General features: G+C 41.0%; 1 protein-coding gene across 1 annotated transcript in view; it reads right to left on the bottom strand.

Annotated features, from left to right (window-relative positions):
• Positions 1–19937, bottom strand: part of SH3BGRL2 (SH3 domain binding glutamate rich protein like 2) — a 45837-nt gene extending 25900 nt beyond the window's left edge. Inside the window, exon 1 of the mRNA XM_031052714.2 lies at positions 19428–19937. Coding sequence (XP_030908574.2) covers positions 19428–19937 — 510 coding nt within the window. The remainder of the gene's footprint in view (positions 1–19427) is intronic.
• Between the last annotated feature and the right edge of the window lie 1156 nt (positions 19938–21093).

The raw sequence follows: 21093 nt of genomic DNA, 5'->3' as shown, positions 1-21093 counted from the left end.
TATCTCCTTTTTTATAAAACTAATTAAGATGTTGAAGTGGAATAAATTGTGGGTTTGGGTTTTGTTTTAGCCAGAAGCCTTGCAATTCTCCATATGACATCTGCATGAGTTATCAGCTGTGGATGTGCCAGCTGCATAAATTTAAACAAAATGCCCTAAAATTTTTTAGCCAAAAATGTAGCATCTCCTCCTCTCCAAGTGGTTTGATTCAAGCCTGTAAACTGAAACAAGAGCATTAGTTACATTTAAAATCCTATTAAATTATGCCTTGTTGTTTAAGATGGATGCTCAGAGCATCTGCCACAACAGAAGCCAGCTGACTATTCCCCAAGAAAACCACAGGACCTTTGTCTTCCCCTGCAACTGGATCTGTGCCGCAGGAGTGCGTCAGCCTCACAATCCTGACTGTAGCTCTCATTTGTAGTTACTCTGAGTTCTAAGAGCCTCCAGCATTAAACCACATGAAACACTGAGCAAAGACAACATGGCATAAAGAGCAGCATCAGTTCTGCCTTCCTCACTACCTATGCAGAGGATCTGAGCCCCTCTCAGGTGCCCAGTGGAGAAAAATATATCCTCATTGGATAAACAATGGAGGTGAATACTTTAGTCCTCTTTATGAAACTCAGCCTTGTACCTTGCTGCATCTGAGGTTTCCAGAGAAGGATGCAACTGACAGGAACCTGAAGAGCATGTTCATATAATCAGAGGTACCCTGTTCAGAAAAACTTGGTTCATGGCTATTCATATACCCCTTTTGGAAAGCATCTCTATTATTACAGGATAAACTGCTTCATCATCAAAATATTTTGGGTTTAAAATTTGAAGACACTGTGAGATACACCATCAAAATATATATCCATTGTGAAGTTTCAGAAGAAAATCTTTACATAATATGATCCTAATCTATGTTTAATGCAGTGAAGAAAACTCTGAGGGACCTAACAGTCCACTATTTTCATTCAGTGTTTGACCCCCATATTTTTAGCAGGGTAATTGTTTTCTGAACACCATTCCTTTGGGTTTTGTTTTACTCTTAATCTCTATTTCTATTCATAAAATTAAGACAGGAAAAATCCCCAGAGACATCTTCATTTTATCCCTGTTAGGATTAAAAAGCAGCAAAAATAGTATGTCCATTTTGATATACAAACCTGCTAAAATATGTTAATCACTTATTCAGTAGTCCAGTTTATAAAGAAAGTCTATTGTAGCTGAAGCAAACTTTCTTTCTGCCTTAGTTTTCATTTCTTTATACTGATTTCCAACAGGTAATAGGAAGATACACTTTCAGACTCCTTTGGAGAAATATTTCAAAGACCTATTCAGGCCTGGCCAGCTGGGACAACTGGGACTACCTGTTCTCACCTTCAGTATCCCTGAATTAATTCCTCTTAGAAGTAAAGAGTTTATTTGGATTTCCCCCCAGGCTCCATTCCTGAACTGACAATAATACAGAATCTGCTAGTCTTTGTAAATTGTTCCCATAGTTAATGAACTGTCTCCACTTAAAATATTTGCTTGCTTCTGTAGATAATTCACTCACTTCTACTTTCAGCCACTTTTTGTGTCTTTGGCTAGGTTGGAAGCTCTTCTGTAACAAGATTTCTGTTTCCTACCTACACAACTAATATGGGGGAGAAATGGACCCCCCAGCTAATCTGAACAGTGATCTCCAGTACCAAGATAAATACTATTGCTCATTTCACAGCAGAATGACAAAATGAGGACCATCATAAATCATGATCAGACTGGAGCAGAAGTTCAGCAAAATCAGCTCAGATCCTCTATCCGAAAGTCCCTGGAAGCTTCTCACCACTTCCAACAGGTCACAATTTCTTTTTTTTCCCTGTGTTTCCTGAACCTGAAGAACCTGAACCATCCGAAGGTGTTCTGTACTAGAAAGGCTTGCCTACTGATAGCTGCTGAACCAGAGCATATCATGTGGTCTCTCTGTTGCTAAATGGCATCAGCATTTCATTGTTCTATACAATCTGATTCAAGATACCCAGTACACTGCAAAACTCTCTCTAGTCCAGGATTTATCAAACTCAGATAGGATAAAAGAATATTACTTCTACTGTACTACGGTAGAAGCAAGATGACCCAAGCAGCAGTACTACTAGGAACTGTGAAATAGCCATGATTAAAGAGAACATCTCTGCCTTATTTCATTAGCCCAGTTAATATAAACAGGACAAAGCAGACACATTCTCAGTTTCAAACTCTTCAGTGTCAGCAGGCATGTTGCCAAGTGTCTGGTGCCCACAAAGTGTATGCAGGAGGTTGAACTTCTCTGGACACTAACCCCTACCTTCTGGTGGTAAAGCATTCTCTTGGCTTCAGTCCTCTTTCTTGCAAGTGGAGGGACTGACAGCAGGTACCTTTCAGTGCATTGTCTGGTGAGTGAGATCTGTAGCACTCAAAGTTCTATAAGCTCTTCATCCTGGAACCAAAGGCATCAAACAGCCCACTCATTTCAAACAGATCCCAAGAACAAATAGCCTGTTTTATAATACAAAATCCCACCCCAAAATGTATCCAGACCACACATTCTAGGAACAAGGCCTTATGATTAATATCTTCCAAGGTAGCTTGTCAGACCACAAACATTTTAGAAGTCTGACATCTAAAGAAAAAAGCAAATACAGGATCCACATCTAAGTCCACCTCAAAGACTTGTTTCACAGACTGGCATATGCCTATCTAGACCTGTGCCCCTAGAGACAGAGGTGGTCCTCCAAGTTCCCTTCCTTCCTTTTCAATCTCGTTACTCTTTCCTCACACCTACCCTTACTCCAGAACTGCAGCAGTCACGTTATACGCTCACTGACTCAGCTGAAAAACTGAACGTATTGCTTTTGGCAGGGGCACCTTTAGGGTGCAGTTTCATGATACAGCTAAACAGATCACACTGCTGGCTGTCACTAGGATGACACAACATTCGTCTTGCCAAGCAGCTGAGGAGCTTTCCTAGCACAAGCATAATGCAGGAACCAAGGGAACAAGGGAAGAAGCACCAGTAATGTCAGCACCACAATCTTATCAGTTTATATCAGCAGCAAAACTGCACCCTAAGAAAATGGCTCAGCAGAAGCTGAAGCATGATCAGCTTTGAAATGCATAAACAGCATTGCTGTTACATAAACACAAGCTCCAGCTCACTCCCACAGTGGAGCTCCCAAACGGGAGCCTCTGCCTTTGCACATCATGCAAACATAACCAAAGGGACTGTTTCAGTGTAAAATGCAGATGTAGTATAGTTACTGCAGAGAATTAATAATCTTCATTTCTCATACAGGTGAGGCTTGACACATATTTCCAGATATTAAGGAGACACTATGCACTAATAAAGAGATGCAAGCCCTAACCACATCAAATGAACAGAACCATAAACAGCATTTACTGCAAACCTACACATCCCTTCCCTAGAAAAGCAAGGAGGAGACAGTGCCTCTTACAAACACACTAAGTAACATCTCTATTCTTTTCTTCTGTTTCCAGAGTTTTTGCTCCCATACACAATCTCACACTTTCGCAAGGTTGACATGCAAATCCTTATGGTCTTGTTACACTTGCAACTTGTCGTGACAAAGACTTTTTGCCAAATTACTCTTTCTTTGGGTGGCTTAGGGAAGAAGAACACAACTGACCCCTGGCAATTTCTGTTGCAGAGATGGCAGTACTGTGACACACCTTTACAAAGGTTCATCTGTTTAATTCATTGCTCTTGGCACAGAAAAGTACAACTCAGTTATATACACAGGGGAAAAGGAGATTAGAAGCAGCGATGAGGTGAAGGAGAGCAATAACAAAGAAATACTGAAAATTAAAAAAAATCAGCATTGCATAATTATTCCCAACATCCCCAAATGGCTACCAGTCATAGCAAATACTGCATTACATGGGATACAATGAAAACAGTCTCCTCAGAACAGACCTCCAAATATCAAACCCATCTTCAGTGCTTCATCCTCAAGAAAATGTTCCAATATCCTAAAAACTGACCACAGAACTTTTCAATCTGAAAAGAAACTGTCTCTGAGCAGTGGCCACATGCAGCCTGCACTGCCCTGGTGTGCTGCCAGCCGCAATATTCTGCTTGCATACAGAGATATAATTAAGGACACACCATATGAAATACTGGATTGAACTGAGAGGGCAATCTGTTCAGCTTTATGCAAAATAAGTTTGCAGGTCCTTGGGAGCGCCTAAGACACTGCTTAGCCAGGCAACCTGCACACCTTTACCTCTAGGCAATATATGTAGGGTATCTTTGAAAGAGTCCAGTAGTTAAGAAATTGAACTAAAATTTGAGCCAGGTTTGGTTTTTAAGACTCCTAATTACAAGCAGTTAGTAAAGGAAAACATTCTTTTCTTTTTCTATAACAGTACAGAAGACAATAAACTGCCCCGTGCCCAGCGCCTGGTGATCTCTTATTTCCCCTGTCAGATATTGCACTATGATAAAATTAATTTAAATCAATTTCTGTGAATTTATTTCTCTTACAAGCTGAAAGGAAAAGCTTCTTATTCAAGATAATTTGTAAGAAACTGTTGTTCTTTGCACGAGTAACAAGGTAACATTCAAAACCAGGAATGAGTCTTTAGCAACTACAAACACACGCAGTATTTGTATATATATAGATATGTCTATTTATAGACATATATATCACTGCACAAAACAAGAGATGTTGCGAATTTGCTCAGGGCTTTACTTGGTAGTATTTCAGTAAGCATAAAGGGAAGAGGTGAAGCAGAAATGGAACAAACAAAAAAAATGGAAAGACCAAGAAAGAGAAGACTCTACAGAAATATCAGCTACAGGCAGTGCCATGCAGGGCACCTTTGAGCTGCATGAAGCTGAAAGCCCCTGAAGTTACTCCCAAGCCTACTTCTTTTGCTTTCATCTGTATTTCAGTAAGCAAGGCTTGCCAGTGATGCACACAAATGCAGTAAGCACTTCTATCCTAATGTTCTTCTTGCAGTAGAAACAATGTGTTTCTACAGTGTTAAAAATTCACTTACATGTGAGTCTCTGACAGAGTAGAGATGCTAAGAGACCCAAATGCTGGCTCACCACTTCCTATCAAAAGAATAAGAATCCCACTAAAGCTGGATCTATCTTCCAGTTATTGATGTGAATTTGTATTCTGTTGCATCAATATGAAACCAAAACACTGGCACTGCTTGTAGAAATAAAAAAATGGCTAAAACAAAGTGAAACTTGAAGACTGCAACAGGAACTGAACCAGAATTTGGAAGTCCCACTGAATGTAGAGGCAGGCAGCTCCAGATCAGAGAGACCTTGGCAGATGAGCATCCAGAAGAGTCCATGCAGGCTGAGAAATGCAGTGAGAGGATTCCCAGCCTAACCTGGCAAGCAGCAGATGACTGCCAGATTGAAGGTCAGGATGTACTGCTGGTTGTTCTAGTAGGGAAGCTTGCAAATCTTACCGCTAGTTTGGATCATAGCCTACAGGAAGAGCTCAACTCTCTGGAATTACACTATCGTGACAGCTTTACATTTCTATTTGACAAAAATGCATGATTGAAATTATATTTGTGCTACAGATACAGCATCTTTCCTAGTCATAGATATTTTCTTGTGAGGACACTGGGAAGGTGTAGTGGTTCTTCTTTGGCTGGAACTCTAGCTAAAATAAAGGGCAGTTTAACAGAGCATGCTGGTATTTTAGTCTGGTTTTAAAGATGTCTCAGCCAACAGTGAGCCAAGAAGTTTCAAAATTATTACAATTATGTGCTAGGACTTTTTTTTTTGTTGTTCTTAAAACCAAGGCCGGGATCCTAGTGGCTAGAGCAAAACACAACAGAAACTCTGAACAGCCCAGATCTCAGGGATTCATAAAGTGTGTTCTCAGCTATCAGAAACTTCTGGTGGAACCATCCCGCCAGACTAGAATAATTCATTCCAAAAGACTAACAATTCAAAGCCTAGCTGGCAGCCAACTTTTTCAACAGATAGATGTTTTTATTTACAATTTACCATATGTTTCAGTAATTTGAGAGAGTGGTTAAAAAGGAAGTGTTATTTTCATGCATTTTTCCAGCAGAAACTTCTCAAAGACGCCAGAGAATAATTTAAATTTCCTATTTAGCATTCTACATTTAACTCCTGCTCGTACTATTCCCTTTTGTTAAAGTGGCATATTTATAGCAAGTATTTTGCATCATGAAAGAGACCCTTTCAACAAGCAACATCTATCTTCCTTTTCAAAATGTATACTACACATAAATACAAGTATGATAACCGCAACCCTTATTAATTCAGCTACTCTTTAGTACCTCCTAATTAAATGCAAGTTGTTCTTTGATCTCCATGCTATATTATGTTTATTCATACGTGTATTTCTTTTGATGTCTCTAAGTTATTTGATTCTGAAGAATATTTTTTGTTTCCCAGTAAAGTCTCAGTTCAGCAAGGTAGCTGAGAACTGTCAAGTTCTGAACCACTGGAAACTCGGTTGTCAGTCCCACAGAGATGAACAGAAAGTTGGTCTTTGAATCTCACAGTTCTCCCTGCAGAGTTAGGATGGGGGAATATTTTGGTGTCTTGCACACTGAATTCCAAAACTGCTATAGCTGAAAATCTGCAGGAATTTAGAAATACCACTTTGTTAATGTGAAGCAAGCTTGGTTGGTAGAATTATTATTTTGTGGAGGGAAGAAAAATAGTGTAACTATGGTTTGTTTCTTTTTTGAAACATGTTAAATATTTGGTAATTGTCTAAAGTTCACTGAAATAGCACTGAAGAGAGCAATTTTATAACAAGGTTTTGGAAAGTAAGCAAATGCCATAATACTCCTATGAGTCAGACATGTGCTCTGGCATCCCAGAAGGCAAACTGCATCTTGGGGTGCATCAAGCACAGCACAACCAGATGGTCGAAAAGGGGGTTATCCCACTGTGCTCAGTGCTGGTGCAGCCTCACCTTGAGTTCTGGGCCCCACAATTTAAGGATGTGAAGGTCTTTGCATCCAGAGGAGGGCAATAAAGCTGGTGCCAGGGGTGTAAGGAATGTCCTAGAGGAGCAGCTCAGGACTCTGGATTGTCTAGTTTACAGAAAAAGAGGCTGAGGGGTGACCTCATTGCTCTGTACAGCTTTCTGAGGAGGGAAAGTGAGGTGATGAGCTCTTCTGCCTGGTATTCAGTGATAGGACACATGATAGCTGTTCAGACTTGACATGAGAAAGCATTTCTTTACCAAGAGGGTGGTCAAACACTGGAACAGGCTTCCCAGAGAGGTGGTCAATGCCCCAAGCCTGTCAGTGTTGAAGAGGCATATGTGCAATGCCCATAATACTGTGCTTTCACCTTTGGTGAGCCCTGAAGTGATCAGGCAGTTAGACTAGATGATCGTTGTAGGTTCCCTCCAACTGAAATATTCTATTCTAAATTCTAAAGAAAAAAAGCAAGAAATTCAAACATATTCCCTATTATGCAACATGTTTATCACCTAAACTTGTAAGATGAAAACACACAATTGTCTTTTTTTTGTGACATGGTGAGTCAGCAGAGCACTGAAAGTGTTGTGAACTGGTTCTATGTACTTAGCAGTCACATTGTTTTGTCACAATGAATAAAGTATCTCCAGCTGTATTTTCTTGTACTTACTGCAAATGAGATAAAAAAAGCAAATCTCTTGGTAGTAAAAAAATAGGTCATGTTTCTTTCTTCTCATTAGCTTTGCACATCAAAGCCCAGTGGCATTGGAATATTTATCTATTAGAATGGATAAAAACACCTAGCAGCCCATGAGACTGAATAAGTAATTAGCCTTGTTTCTTCTGGATGGGTCTCTGTTCCACTGGCACAAGATGCAAGTCCTTCTGCTCATCTCCTACTCTACCCATGAGGCTGCACCCTCCATATTTTGTCACTGGACTCACAGCTCAACACCCAGTTATACCTGACTGTGGATCCTGCTATTTCTAAAACAAGAGCTAGTTGATGAACCATGGAATCATGTAATGGTTTGGGCTGGAACCCCCTGTGCAATAAGCAGGAACATCTTCAACTAGATCAGGTTGCTCAGAGCTCCATCCCACCTGACCTTGAATGTTTCCAGGGATGAGGCACCTTACCACCGCTCCAGGCAACCTGTGCCAGTGTTTCACTAGCCTTATTGTATAAAATTTATTCCTTCTGTCTCACCTAAATCTACACTCTTTCTACACTCTTCCTATTTAAAGCCATTCTCCTTGTCCTATCTCTACATGTCCTTGTAAAGAGTCTTTCTCTAGTTTTTTTGTAGGTCCCTTTTAGGTACCGGAAGGCTGCTCTAAGGTCTCTCTGGAGCCTTATCTTCTCCAACGTGGGGAAGAATGTTATGAAGAATAAAGAATGTGGTGCTGCAAAAAGTCACCTGCAGCAGCCTCCTTGCAGCACAGTAACATTTTTAAGAGACAAGGAAAGCTTCAAGGCTGCAGTACGGCCTAGCCCAACAGTGGCAAACTGGGGTTCATGGAGAACTCTGATCTCATATAAACATGCAGGCATATCCATATTTCTCCCATAGAGCTACTAAGATCTCTCCATACATTTGAGAGAATTATAAGACCTCTTGGACACATGGAAAAAACACATAGCTTTTCCCTAAAAAGGGCTATGCTTGCATTTATTTTGGTTTCTGACCCTGAAGTATTGGAGATATGATTCCAATAGAATTTGAAAAATAAATTTGTGAACTAAAGCTCTCAATACTTTCACTATTTTCTGGTGACAGCTACTATCCGCACAGCACAGCTGTGTCATTCTGCCAACCACAGATACACACACCCCTGATAATGCACTTTAAAATAACAGCAGTAACAGCAGCGCAAGTCATTCAGAGTTTGTTGTGCTAAGTTTTACAGATATTACAGGTTTTCCCAGCAGTATATGGAACAGCAACAGAAAAATGCATCTGTGGCTCTAGACAAATGTCATTATTTCAGATAAAATTGGACTATATTACTGCAAAGTTCTATCAGTACGGTTTTATAAGGCTAGGATGATGGATATTGTTGATATAATTCTCTAAACCAGGGCTGACTGCCACTGCTATTATTCAGATCAATAACAAAATTACCTTTGACTCAACTGAGAGCAGGATGAAGCTTCTAATTTTATTAACAGATGTCAATGCTATTTCTCTTTCAACAAATGCGACTATATCCATGTAGCTTGTGTATTCTTGCAGCTCCATATGTGCAAATTACCACTTCTTTGGTATTTCTGCAGCTCAATTTCTTAGTGACTGGCTGCATCCCCAAACACAGCAGCATTCTCATTTTATCCCACAAACTGCAAACACATCTCCTGTAAGGTCAACAGAAGTCACCTCCACAAAGCCAAAGGTATTGCTGAATATCATGCTGAATAATCCCATAGATTTTCAGACTCCCCTGGGGTATGATGCTGGGAATCTTTACCAGAAAAATACACCTTGCTGCAAGCAAGCCAATTTTACCATGTAGGAGGGAATTGCTTGCACATAGGGGCCTTCATGGCAGCTCTCTTCTCTGATCAAAGCCTAGTTTTGTATCTCCTTTCTAATTTTAGCTTCCTAGCAGGTTCCTACTGGAGAATGTGATGCTGTCTAAATCCTTCAAATGCCACTCCTGTCTCTGCTTCTATACAAACATATTAGATCACTCAAGTAGAGATACTCCAGGAGATATCTTAGGAGATGCAGATCCAGATCAAAGGTTTAATGCACACTTGAATTGTTTTCTTTAGATTAAAGAGGGATAATTTCATGAACCCTGCAGCAATGTAATGAGAGGTTTCAGTTGCTGATGCTTTATTGTTCATCAGATCAAAGGAAGCTTTCTTTCAAATGACGACAACAAAAAATTCACTTGCCTTTCTCGGGAAAACACAGACCCCAATTCCATGATTAAGAAACCAGTCATTAACCGACTTGTAATGTTACTATTACATTGTTCCAAATAATTATTCATAAAGGTTTTAATAGCACAGAAAATACCCAATATTATCCTCTGCAGCATATGAAAATGTCAGGAAACAAAACAACTTTGTGAAAGTTATGACAGAATTTCCACCATTAAATTCTGACGATTTTTTCTTCTGAATCATGTTCTTTTGCTTCAGCTGGGATCTATCCAGTGAATTCAGAGGACCTGTGTTACAGAGCAGATTGGTGAAAAGGACATTATCTTTATTTCTCTACTGGGAATGTAAAAATCAGTGGTTTATTTTCACCAGGTGATAATTAGACTCTACTCATGATTCTGAGGTTAAAAAACATACACACACACTATATATACTACATAAATATATACATAAACATATGTGTACCCAAAAATAGACACCTACATATGTATATTCAAACAAAAGGCAGGGTGAGACATATGCAAATGCCACTCCCAGGCATTAACTTATACAAGTTTATTCCTTGCAGTAAAATGAGAAACATCTTGCACATTGACTTACCAGGAATGGTGGGGATTAGTTATCCAGAGGTAAAAGAGCAAAACCAGCAACAAATCCTGAAACTCTTAACTGTTAATACAAGTTCTCTCCTACCCAAATGAGACAGGCAACAACAGAAGGGCATGCTGTTTTTGATTAATTAATGTGAGTCACTGAACATCCTGAATCTCCTAAGAGCTTCTCTTCATAAAAGTTAGCAAGACAGTTGCTCCTTTTTCTCTGTGCCAAATTCAATTACTTTATACTCAAGTACTATATTAAATTTAGACTAAATAAGCTGTTTACTGTTGTAAAATCCAGTTGTTTTTCCTCTTTTCCCACTGAGATAGAAATAACTTGTTTTAAGAAAGTCCCTCACCACTATAGGTCTTATCACCCCAAAAGGATAGCCACATGCTTTCGACTCAGCCCCTTCAGAGTTGTGATAACTTACAACACACCTGAATGGAAGGACTGCCACAGCCTTGAACAGAAGAATCAGAAGATTTTACCCCAAAATACTTCACAGATGGAGGCCTAAACCCCAAGAAAGACAAGAAAGCAGGTTTTGTATCCACGCTCTCTTGCTATGAGACAAACTACGTTAAATGAGTTGCCTGCACAATGTTTATCCTAGTCACCCCTTCCTCCCAGTCAAAGCATCTGAAGTTCACCAACAACTCTGAGTCATTCCCTGATCAGGTCACATTCTGCTCACCTACACGAGTCCCACTGAAGTGAATATGATATTTGTTTTTAGAAATGACAGTCAACAGTGACTCAGGTTTCTGAACTGACTCCATCTGCCCATCCAGCGAGTGCTGATCAAGCAACATACCAACCCCAGGAGAGAGGATTATGGAAACAACCTCATGGCTACTGAAGAGCTCAGAAGCTCTTCCAAGCTTTTGTAGCTAACTGCAGACTGTTTCCATTGACAGTCACAGGTAAGAAACACTATCACAACTTCCACATTTCCATTCACCTCACCAAGAATGAGAGGACCTGCATAATGTTAACTATCTTCTGTAAAACGTATCAAAACATTAAGCTGGTAAAAACCACTGACATACTGGAATATGATCATGGGTTTGGATACAGTAGATTTCCACCAAGAATAGATCACAAGGACTACAGCATTTCTGTGTTCATTACCCTTATCAAGCTTTCACACTGCAAGCAAAACAAAGATTGCAGTATTTTCTTCTGGAGAGACTCCCTTAGGAGGCCAGCACTTGAGGCTGCAGGTGAGGAAACTGTTGTCCTTGGTGTACTTGCTAGTAAAATGATACACTGGGTTACCAGCTTAGTGACAATTCTTTATCTCTGAGTTCCATTCAGATTGCTACAGACAAAAGCAAACCTGATTTTATTATATAAAGAGCTTCCTTAAATGATGACTGTTTTTCCACAAATACTAATTTCTACTAAATTTGGATAAACAGAAGTATAAACAGCCTGAAATAATTAAATTGGAAAGTGGATTGTGCATAAGAGTACCAGAGTGAATCTAACAGACGTCAACTGAAACATGTTGCATTATAGACTTAATTTTTCATTTTAATTAATCAAAATCAAAAGTATTCATATAGCAGGTGAAATGGACTTACTCAGCAATATACTTCACCTTTGACAAGACTATTGGAAGCAGAATACTCAATGTATCAGTTAAAATACTGGAATTTTGTAAAGCTCTTACAAGTACTAAGAAAGGTAATTTACTCTGAGTAAATATTGTCCCATACTTGACAAGTTTTACAGGGCTTTGACTACCAGGTAACTGACTAGTGGAATTTCACATTTACTAGTATGTCTTCACTGCTTTTTTAATTTTATCTATAGGTCCTTAAATTTAAGACATGGGGAAGTATTCAGGAGCAGAAGAGAGATACAACTTTTGCAAGAGCTGGCTGTTTGTTTGTAGCCTACCTGTCCACCAGAATGGTGGAGATTCAGGAAATTCAGCTCTCTTGCTGAGAATCTGGCCTGGAAGTCATGCAACTGGTATTTCCTTGTTAAGGTTTGCCCAAGAACAGAGGCTTAGGCATCCAATACAACATTTCTACCAGCATTCTAGTTATTTAATTTTAAATAGAACCTTGTATCCCAAGATTCATTTCTCCTTACTGATAATGGGGACATGTTATGTTTGCAGACAGTACTCAAATGATTCCAAGTTGGTGCCAGCAGCAGCATTGTACTGCTTACATGCATTAACATATTTAGAATAATACACATTATTAAAGTCCTGAACTCATTCACATAGGAAACAACATTTATGTATAATAGTGGAAGCCACCTGGCCTGGATGAAAGCCCAGTCAGTCAATGAAGATGTTTCCACCAATTTCAGCAAGCTTTAATACACTAGATGCTACATCCCAGTAAATTATTGCAAACCACAGGATTCACATTAGTCAGGCAGTGATTTCAATTCAGCATCTTCTTTTTCTTTTTTTTTTTTTTGCCCAAATAAGACTTCTTGGGGAAAAAAAAAAATCTAGAGAGGAAGTGAGTATCTGACCTCAGTTTACAGAAAAATTCCTGAGCAAACTTTGGGAAAGCAGTTCTGTGATGCCCAGATGTAATGGAACTGAGTCATTGCCATTTAGCTGAGCAACCTTTGTAGTGATAAGAAACCAGATGCCAAGCCTGTAATAGGCTGCATATGGAAAACATGCTGCTTTCACTTTGAATTTACCAGGTTAAATTTGCTGGTACCAAGATCTCCAGTTCAGTAGTACTGAAGCAAACAGTTGAAGTGACCAAATGTGTTACAGCATAAGAGCTGCCTGCCTTGCCCCTCTGCTGGAGTCTCTCTGCAGGAGCAGTGTTGGCAGAGAATAATGTGATGATGGCAACCGTAAATGTGGGAGTTTATATGTTTACATAGTTTATATGTTGGTGTACTAGTGCCAGACAACAAAATGGGGACAACCAAAGAATGACATCTGCTTTATTCCCCACCTAACCTCCTGGGTTGTACCCTCCAGAAAACAGACAGGTGAGTTATGTGCCCAAATTAATTTTCCTTTCACAAACCAATGTGGAAAATAAAAGTAATCCAAAAGCAATTTGTACTAATAAATTGCATGCAAGTTAGATATAAATATTCTTTTTTTTTTTTAATTGATGTCATCAAATTCAGTTATCTGAGATCTCCAGTGATCACTGACACTATGACTAGGGTTAGGAAACAAAGGATTTCTAGGCTTTGATGGTATGGATGGAAGATTAAGGAGAATAGGTCACTGTCAGTGAAGTATGTCTATTGAATAGAATGGCCTTGCACTTCGACACTGCTGTAATCTATAGAAAAACAGAGGGGTTAAATCCTTAGTGAAAATGTCACTATATAGTTATTAGAGACATTGAACCATGTACAAAGCAGACCAGTATATGGAGAGTCAAAATGCACTCTCTAACACATGCTCAGGAGGCCAGTCAGAACAATACCTCCTTTGAAGTCCTATTACAGCTATGATTGTAATCAAAGGTCAGTAACAGTCCTACTGCTCATGATACCATGTAGTCTAAAGTGTGCTTTTCAAGGTAGCATTATTTCTGACATAATCTACCTGTCAAGAAGAAATGTAAATATTTGAAAAGCACTAGAGCACATAAGAATGGTGCAACAGTTAGGTACTGAATACCATGCAAATATGGTCTAAATTCCACCTACATCCTTGTGACTAGGGTTCTCACCCAGCTCACTCTTGAACACATTCCTTAAGCTACCTGAGCTGCTCTTCCAAGGCTCTTATTTCTCTCCATCACAAGGATGGAACTAGAATTAAGATTTCTTTGGAATACAGACTTGAGAGCTAGATCTTCAGAGGGCCCTTAGGGTGAAAAATAGCTGAACCTTTAGAGCTGACCTCCCTGCCTCACAGAATTCACAGTTATTAGTAGGGCTCACAGGTTCCCTCTGCCACTTGAACCCTGCAAAACAGGCCTGACAGAAACCAGCAAAGATGAGTATGAGTCACCTGACCTGACAATCAGAAACTTGAGTAAGGATGAGGGAACTGATTCTGTCAGTCAAAGGGACTACATCCAAAAAATTCCCAGATCTCTCCTATAGGCATCTCACAGATCTCTCACATAGGCAATATAATTGCTGATGTCCGAGACACACATACATGACATGCCCTATTACTGGGTGAGGGTCCAACTGTCTCCACCCAGTACCACGAGCTCCATACTATCTCCAACAGTACCACTGCTGTTGCTACAGCACTACTCTGTAGGTGCATAATCAAAAGCAACACCGTCTTCACCAAGTGAAGGGACACAGTATTATCTTCATGTGAGACTCATAAAACAGGCTTTGAGGATCCAATCCAACAGGTGTATCCTCAGCATGCTGGCAGATGGTAAACAATATTGGGGTCATGCATTTAAAATACTATTTCCCACATGCATATTGCAGGATCTTCTAACTGTAAAGATTATTGTCTTGTTTCTGAAAAGCTAACTTTCCTGCTGCTCTGATCTGGTCTTAGAAACTTCTAATATTAAAAAACATTACAACATTTATAATTTATAAAGCTTAATATTTTATATCATAGGTAGCTGAATTTCCATAGATTGCACGCAACAAGTTGTAAATCCCTCCACATGACCCCCATTACTAATACAGTTTTCACAAAAGACATTTGCATCACTCTCAGTTCTGATTGTTCTGCTTCCAGGGTGCAGAGAGGCAAAACAACCTGTTAGATGGCAGATATTCTAAAAGTTACATATTTCAAGTTAATTTATTCCCAGCAAGACGCACATTCTTCCTGAGAAGTGTTAGGAGAAACACAGCATTGTTGAGTTACAATGACTTTGTACAAACAAGGGTGGAGTTGAAATTCATGATTATCACTAGGAGACAAGCTTAGCCTTAAGTATGCAAGCATTGTATTTGTCTTCATTACATTATCCAACAACACCTGAACCAAACAAACATGACTGTAATTATTCTGACATTCTGATGTTTTATACTGTAATTGAAAGTCATTCCAGGAAGCAAAAATTCCAACTCATTTGACTTCCATAATATGCTTAAATAAAAACAGAACTTTAGTCTCATAGAACAAATATTTGCCATAGAAACAATTCATCTGCACCTACCTCATCAAGCTTTCTCATAAAAAAATACATATTTCAATTCTGTAGCAACAGTCAAAGTCCAAGTTTTGGTCACTTAAAAAGTCTATTCTTTTCAGGCTGGCACTCTCACTAGTCAGAGTAAATCCTACCTGCTGTTCCATTACTGCAGTAACTAACTTCCCTTTATTATCCATTCTGCTTAACAGATAATGCTCCAAGGCAATAAATCATTACCACAGAGGAGAAAGCACAAGTGAGACAGTTGTTTCAAGTTTCTCTATTATTCAAAAGCTCTTCAATGACATTCCCCTTACCTGATCTTCAGTTCTCTGCCTGTAAGAGGACTGAAGTCTACTCTGGTTTGACATTTCTAGATAACTGTAGGAATTCCAGGCATAGAGTTACTTAGCTCATGCTACCTGTTTCCTGTCAAAAGTACAGCTGCTTTAAAACACTAAAAAAACACATTTAACTGAGTCAATGCATGGTACAGTAGCACAAGTGTAAATCTGTATTGATAGACTGAAAATGCGAAACCAATCAAATTAACAGTCACCTTGGAATGATTTGTTGAAAAATCAGGGCATAAACTATTTCCTGAAAACAGTGAAGCACTGCTAAGGGAGAACAGTGAAAGGTAATTTTAAAGAAGCCTTTCTCCTCAGCACAAAAGAACACAGATTGTCCTTATCAGGGAGGAGTTGCAAAGCTTGCCTCTGCAGTCCTACAAAGAAGTGCTTGGAATTTGAGACATAGCTTACCAACGACCAGTAGAAATTCAGGTCAGAAAAAGTAGGAAACAGTAAGGCTTGTAGAAACGTGCCTGCCTGCCCATGCGGAGGCTTCCCTTTGTAATTCAATTGGATCTGCCTGATACATGCTTAAAACAACACGAGGATATTCAGAAATGTGCACACACGTAAAATGCCTCTATCTTCCCACAAGAATGTCTCAAGAACTTGTCTACAACATCTCTATGGGTAAACTCACACTGAAGGTGAATGTATTCATTCCATCAACAATTAGGTTTTGAGACCTGTGAGTTCTTTAAAGCTCATGAGGCATTTATATTCTCAACTTTTATTTTAAAAAACAACAGAAATAGTAACTACCATTAACCTCTCAGGGGTCTAAGAAACTTCAGAAGTGAGGAAGGTGCTGCAGGGAGAAGTCCAAGACCAAATGATGGGAAGGTTCACAATATTCTTGGCTCCTTCTCATCCACTCCAATTATTTCCTTTCTGTTCTTCAGAATGACACCCAAAACATTTTATGCACTGAACTCTTAGAATTATGTATAACTATTATGTATATTTACCTTGCTTAGCATGGAATTACACCAAGTATAGGGATCAATAACTATTTTAAATGTTTCCAAGGAAAGTTATATTTATGCAAATTGAAGCCTGCACTGACTACACAACCAGTGTATTTCTCAGCAATGTTTCAGCCAAATGTCTATCATTTGACCTGGGCATTCTGAAGATTTCTAAAGGAGTCATATTTGCCAAACCAAAAGCTTGCTCTAGGGTCTAGATGAACTTTTCATTTTAAAGTACAGAGTAATTCAACAAAGTACTTCTAGTAACATTAGGAAAGTGAATTGAGTCACCATGGCACTGCTTTTAGTTTACGAGCAAATATTACATATAGAAGGTTTTGGTCAATTACAGCAGGTCAGACACTAATCTCAGCCACATCCACTCTCACAAGCAGTTAGCTTACAATTTAACTCCAGCTGACCTACAGGTGTAAATTAAACCATGGATTCTGACACTGTTTTTAGGAGGAGAGACAGTAGGATCTATAAGGGACACACATTTCTCTAGACAGGGAAATCATCCTGTCCCATGAATTGCACAGGATCCCAAAAAGTAGCTGATGTAGTTGTGCTGAAGGCTGGAAAAGATGACAAGGAATTACATTACTCACTTTTTGTTACATTTTACTAGAATTTAGTTCAAGGAGGATGACAGTAAGTTTAAAACTTCCCTGTTTAGAGATATACGATACAGTAACCACCTTTTTCTCCAGATGAGGATTCCCACATAGCCAGCTGATAGTGCTTTTTTCTTTGTCATTTTTTTTAATCATTCAGCTTTGATGTACAGACACGTCATGCAAACCCAAAATTAAAAATCCTCAATGATGTGACACTGAGAACAACGGGAACTCAGCCCATACTGAAAGCTTACAAATGCTGCAATAAAATAGATTAATCAAATCTGACACAAAAGAGATGTCACAACTTTGGTCTGGTGTGACAGTACCTTCAGCCACTAAACTATCTGTTATTCTCTGGCTAGGCAGTACTCGGACATACTGCTGCCTAGATGAAGTTCACTATCACCGTATGCAAATTGTTAGCTGTACTATATGTCATATTTGTGTTGTCTGACCCAGAAAAAAACTCAGCAAATGAACTGATGTGCAAATTAAACTGCTTGTCATCCTCAAATCTGGTTTGTTGGGTTAATAGATAGTGAAGTGCTATACTGCTGCTCTTAATGGGACATGTATCTTGCAGGTAGAGAGAGGGGAAGGAGAGTGCAGAACAAAAAGTTCCCATCAATAACCTATTTAGAGACCGGAGATATGGGTGAGATAACAATGTGGCCTTTTTCCTACCCTTCAACAAAAACAAAATATAAAACTATGCATTGTTGTTCAAGCTATGAGGCATGAAACAGAAACTAAACCTATCAATACTGTGCTACCACAGCATGAAGCAACTGCCTATGCAAGAAAGAAGATGTTTCTATTATGGATATTTGATGAACATGGATTATAGAGCTCTGAAGACACTCTGTGTTTACTCAGTTGGCTACCGAAATGGATAATTAGTTTTTATTAGTTGTAATGCAGCCACTAGGCATTTTGAATGCTTCATGCCAAAACATATCAGAACACATACCTGTCACCACACCACTGAACTGAAAACTAGTACTGTGCAGCAAAAAGCTGAAGGAAGTAAAGGCACAATAAACCTTCAGACTGGAAAATATAGTGCTACATCCTTCCACAAAGCAAAAATGCCACTGCCTTCATTGCTGAATCATAAAGAATAGCAGTTATATTTAAATCCTTCTGATGTTTATCATTAAAGGACAAATTCAGTAGAATGCTTACACTCAGATTGCCTTAACAGAAATTGGAACTGTCCCTTTATATAAAAACATGGGTGTTTATAGCTCACATGCATAAGTAACTCAACAAAAGAAAGCTGTAAGAACTTCAGTTAAGCAGAGGATGCAGGGATGCCTTTCAAAACCGAGTTTGGAAGGAGCTGTACCTTTCCCAGAGTACTTCTTAATGCAGAGAAGTGCTAGGGGTGAAATCTGCCCCTCGGCTCTCCTTTCGTTTATTTTTGAACCTGCAGTAGTTGGCACGCACGGAGGTACCGCACCTGCCTGCGCCGAGGAGCTGAGCCCCGCTCCCGAGAGGACAAGTTTAGCCCTGTTTCATCACCTTTAAGACCCTGTAAACACACCCAGGGTTTGTCCCCCACAAAGTGGTTTCAGAGGGCCTTGATTTGCCAAATCCAGTTTACGAACAAGTTAGTCTTTGGCTGCCTTTCGGGGCAGGGGGAGCAGTCATTTCCACCACCACTGCACACGCAACCCCGGCAAATAGAGACCCGCGTTTCACAACGGCCGACTGCCTGGATCCCAGGTGCTCGCCGCCGTGCAGGGCGAGCTCTAGGAGCCGAGGGCAGGCTCGCCAGCCGCAGGGACGGTGAGCGCCGGCTGGCAGCCACCACCAGCACCGCAACCACCACCTCCACAACCATCACCGGCCGGCTTCGCCCCGGCCCTTGGGGCTCAACCCCGGCTGCGGCGGCCCCGCGCCCCGCTCATCTCCCTTCTTCCCCGCCGCTCGCTCCCACTCACCGCCACGGAGCCCGAGGAGGAGGCGATGAAGACGCGGATCACCATCTTCACCTCATGAGCCGCGCCACCGGACGGGACGGGGCAGCGAGGCTGCGGAGACACCGCTCCCCCGCAGGGCTCGGGACGGGGAGGAGGCCTCTGCGCTCCACCCCACCGCCCCCCGAGGGCGGCCGCTGCCCGCAGCACCCCGTCCCCAGCGCCGGCAGCCCCACTCGGGCGAGCCGGCTCCGGCTCCTCGCTGACAGGAGGCAGGCGATAACGGCGAGAGGCGGGAAGGTGGTGGCGGCGCGCAGGGGCCGACGGGCGCTGTAGTTCTTCCCGGGCGGGGCACAGCCCGCAGCGCCGCCCGCCCCACCGGCACAGCGCCGGCAGGACGGCAGCTGCCTGCGCCAGGGCTGCCCGGTGCCACCGGGGCGTTTGGGAGGCTGCGGAGGGGATTGTGCGTCCTCCAGGTGCGCTGCTCACAGGTCGAGGTGAGCCCAGCACCATGAGCAAGGTCCACTGAAACATGCCCTCCGCCGTAAGGGCTGCTCCTCCCTGACAGCTCGGCCTGCCTGGCTGTGTGTGCAGCCACCACCTCTGCTCCACTACGCCTGGGTCTGCCCCCCCTGGCTGCCACTTACAGCGGAGAAGGGGTGGAAAACGTTCCGGACAGACTACATAGGCGTATTCCTGTCAGGGCAGGTGAAAGGGACAACGTAAGGGATGTTAGGCCACTGAGCAAGAGGGCTCTTCTGTGCCATACATCTCAAAGGAGTCAAACAGCGCTCTTTGCACTCCCTGGTATAGAAGTACAGCTGTCAATATTGACAGCTGTGGAACAGATGTTATTAATCAACAGGATAAGCAGATAACCCCAAATAACCCTTCACCAGTCAGTTCATCTGCAAGGGACCAAAGACAATCCCTACATCCCTCATCAGCTTTTGGGGCCATAAGGATATGGCCTGTCTTTATTTAAAGACTCAGAACCACAGAGCTGGCAGCCTTATATGTACTACCACAGTAATAACCCTCATCCTCTTGCTACTCTACAGGCAGCCCGATGGTTACTCTCTCCTGACTAAACTCTCCCTTCCCATTTCATGCCAATGGCAAAGTGTGTGCTGTCAGCTTCCTTCACACCTTTGCATCACTATCCCTCCCACTGAACTTCCATTGTCCCCACTAAGCACAGACCTCAACTCATTGCCAAATACACCCTTAAACCTTTATCTACATTTTAATATTGATCATTTATTTTGAAATCCTGCAGGCCTCATGGAAGGTACCCAGCAAAAGCCATAACAAAATAATCAGGATTCTCAGTGCTCATACTGAGTTTGATTTATAACTTGTGGAGGTCACCCAGAGGCTTCCACTGACTTCAGTGTCCTCAATATCAGCAATATCAAGTCCAATCCTGTAATGGGAATTCAGTTACTAGTCTTGCAAAGATCTACAACAATGCATTACTTTGCTTTCCTGAGAGTGCTTGTTGAAAAAAAGTAAACCTCATTGAAGAAAACTTAGGTACAAAGGTTAAGGTTTTCTGGCTTCAGTGCTCCTGTCTTCATCTGAGGGCAACTCTTGCTATGAGAACCACAAACAGGAGACCAAGAAGTGTTTACTAGATAATTGCTGCTGAACAACCAGCACAGGAGTCAAACATTGATTTTATGTTGGT

The sequence above is a fragment of the Melopsittacus undulatus genome, chromosome 3, assembly GCF_012275295.1.
Source record: "Melopsittacus undulatus isolate bMelUnd1 chromosome 3, bMelUnd1.mat.Z, whole genome shotgun sequence".
NCBI classification, from domain to species: Eukaryota; Metazoa; Chordata; class Aves; order Psittaciformes; family Psittaculidae; genus Melopsittacus; species Melopsittacus undulatus.
Note: the sequence above shows the minus strand (reverse complement) of the source record. Positions and strands in the feature narration are given on the sequence as shown.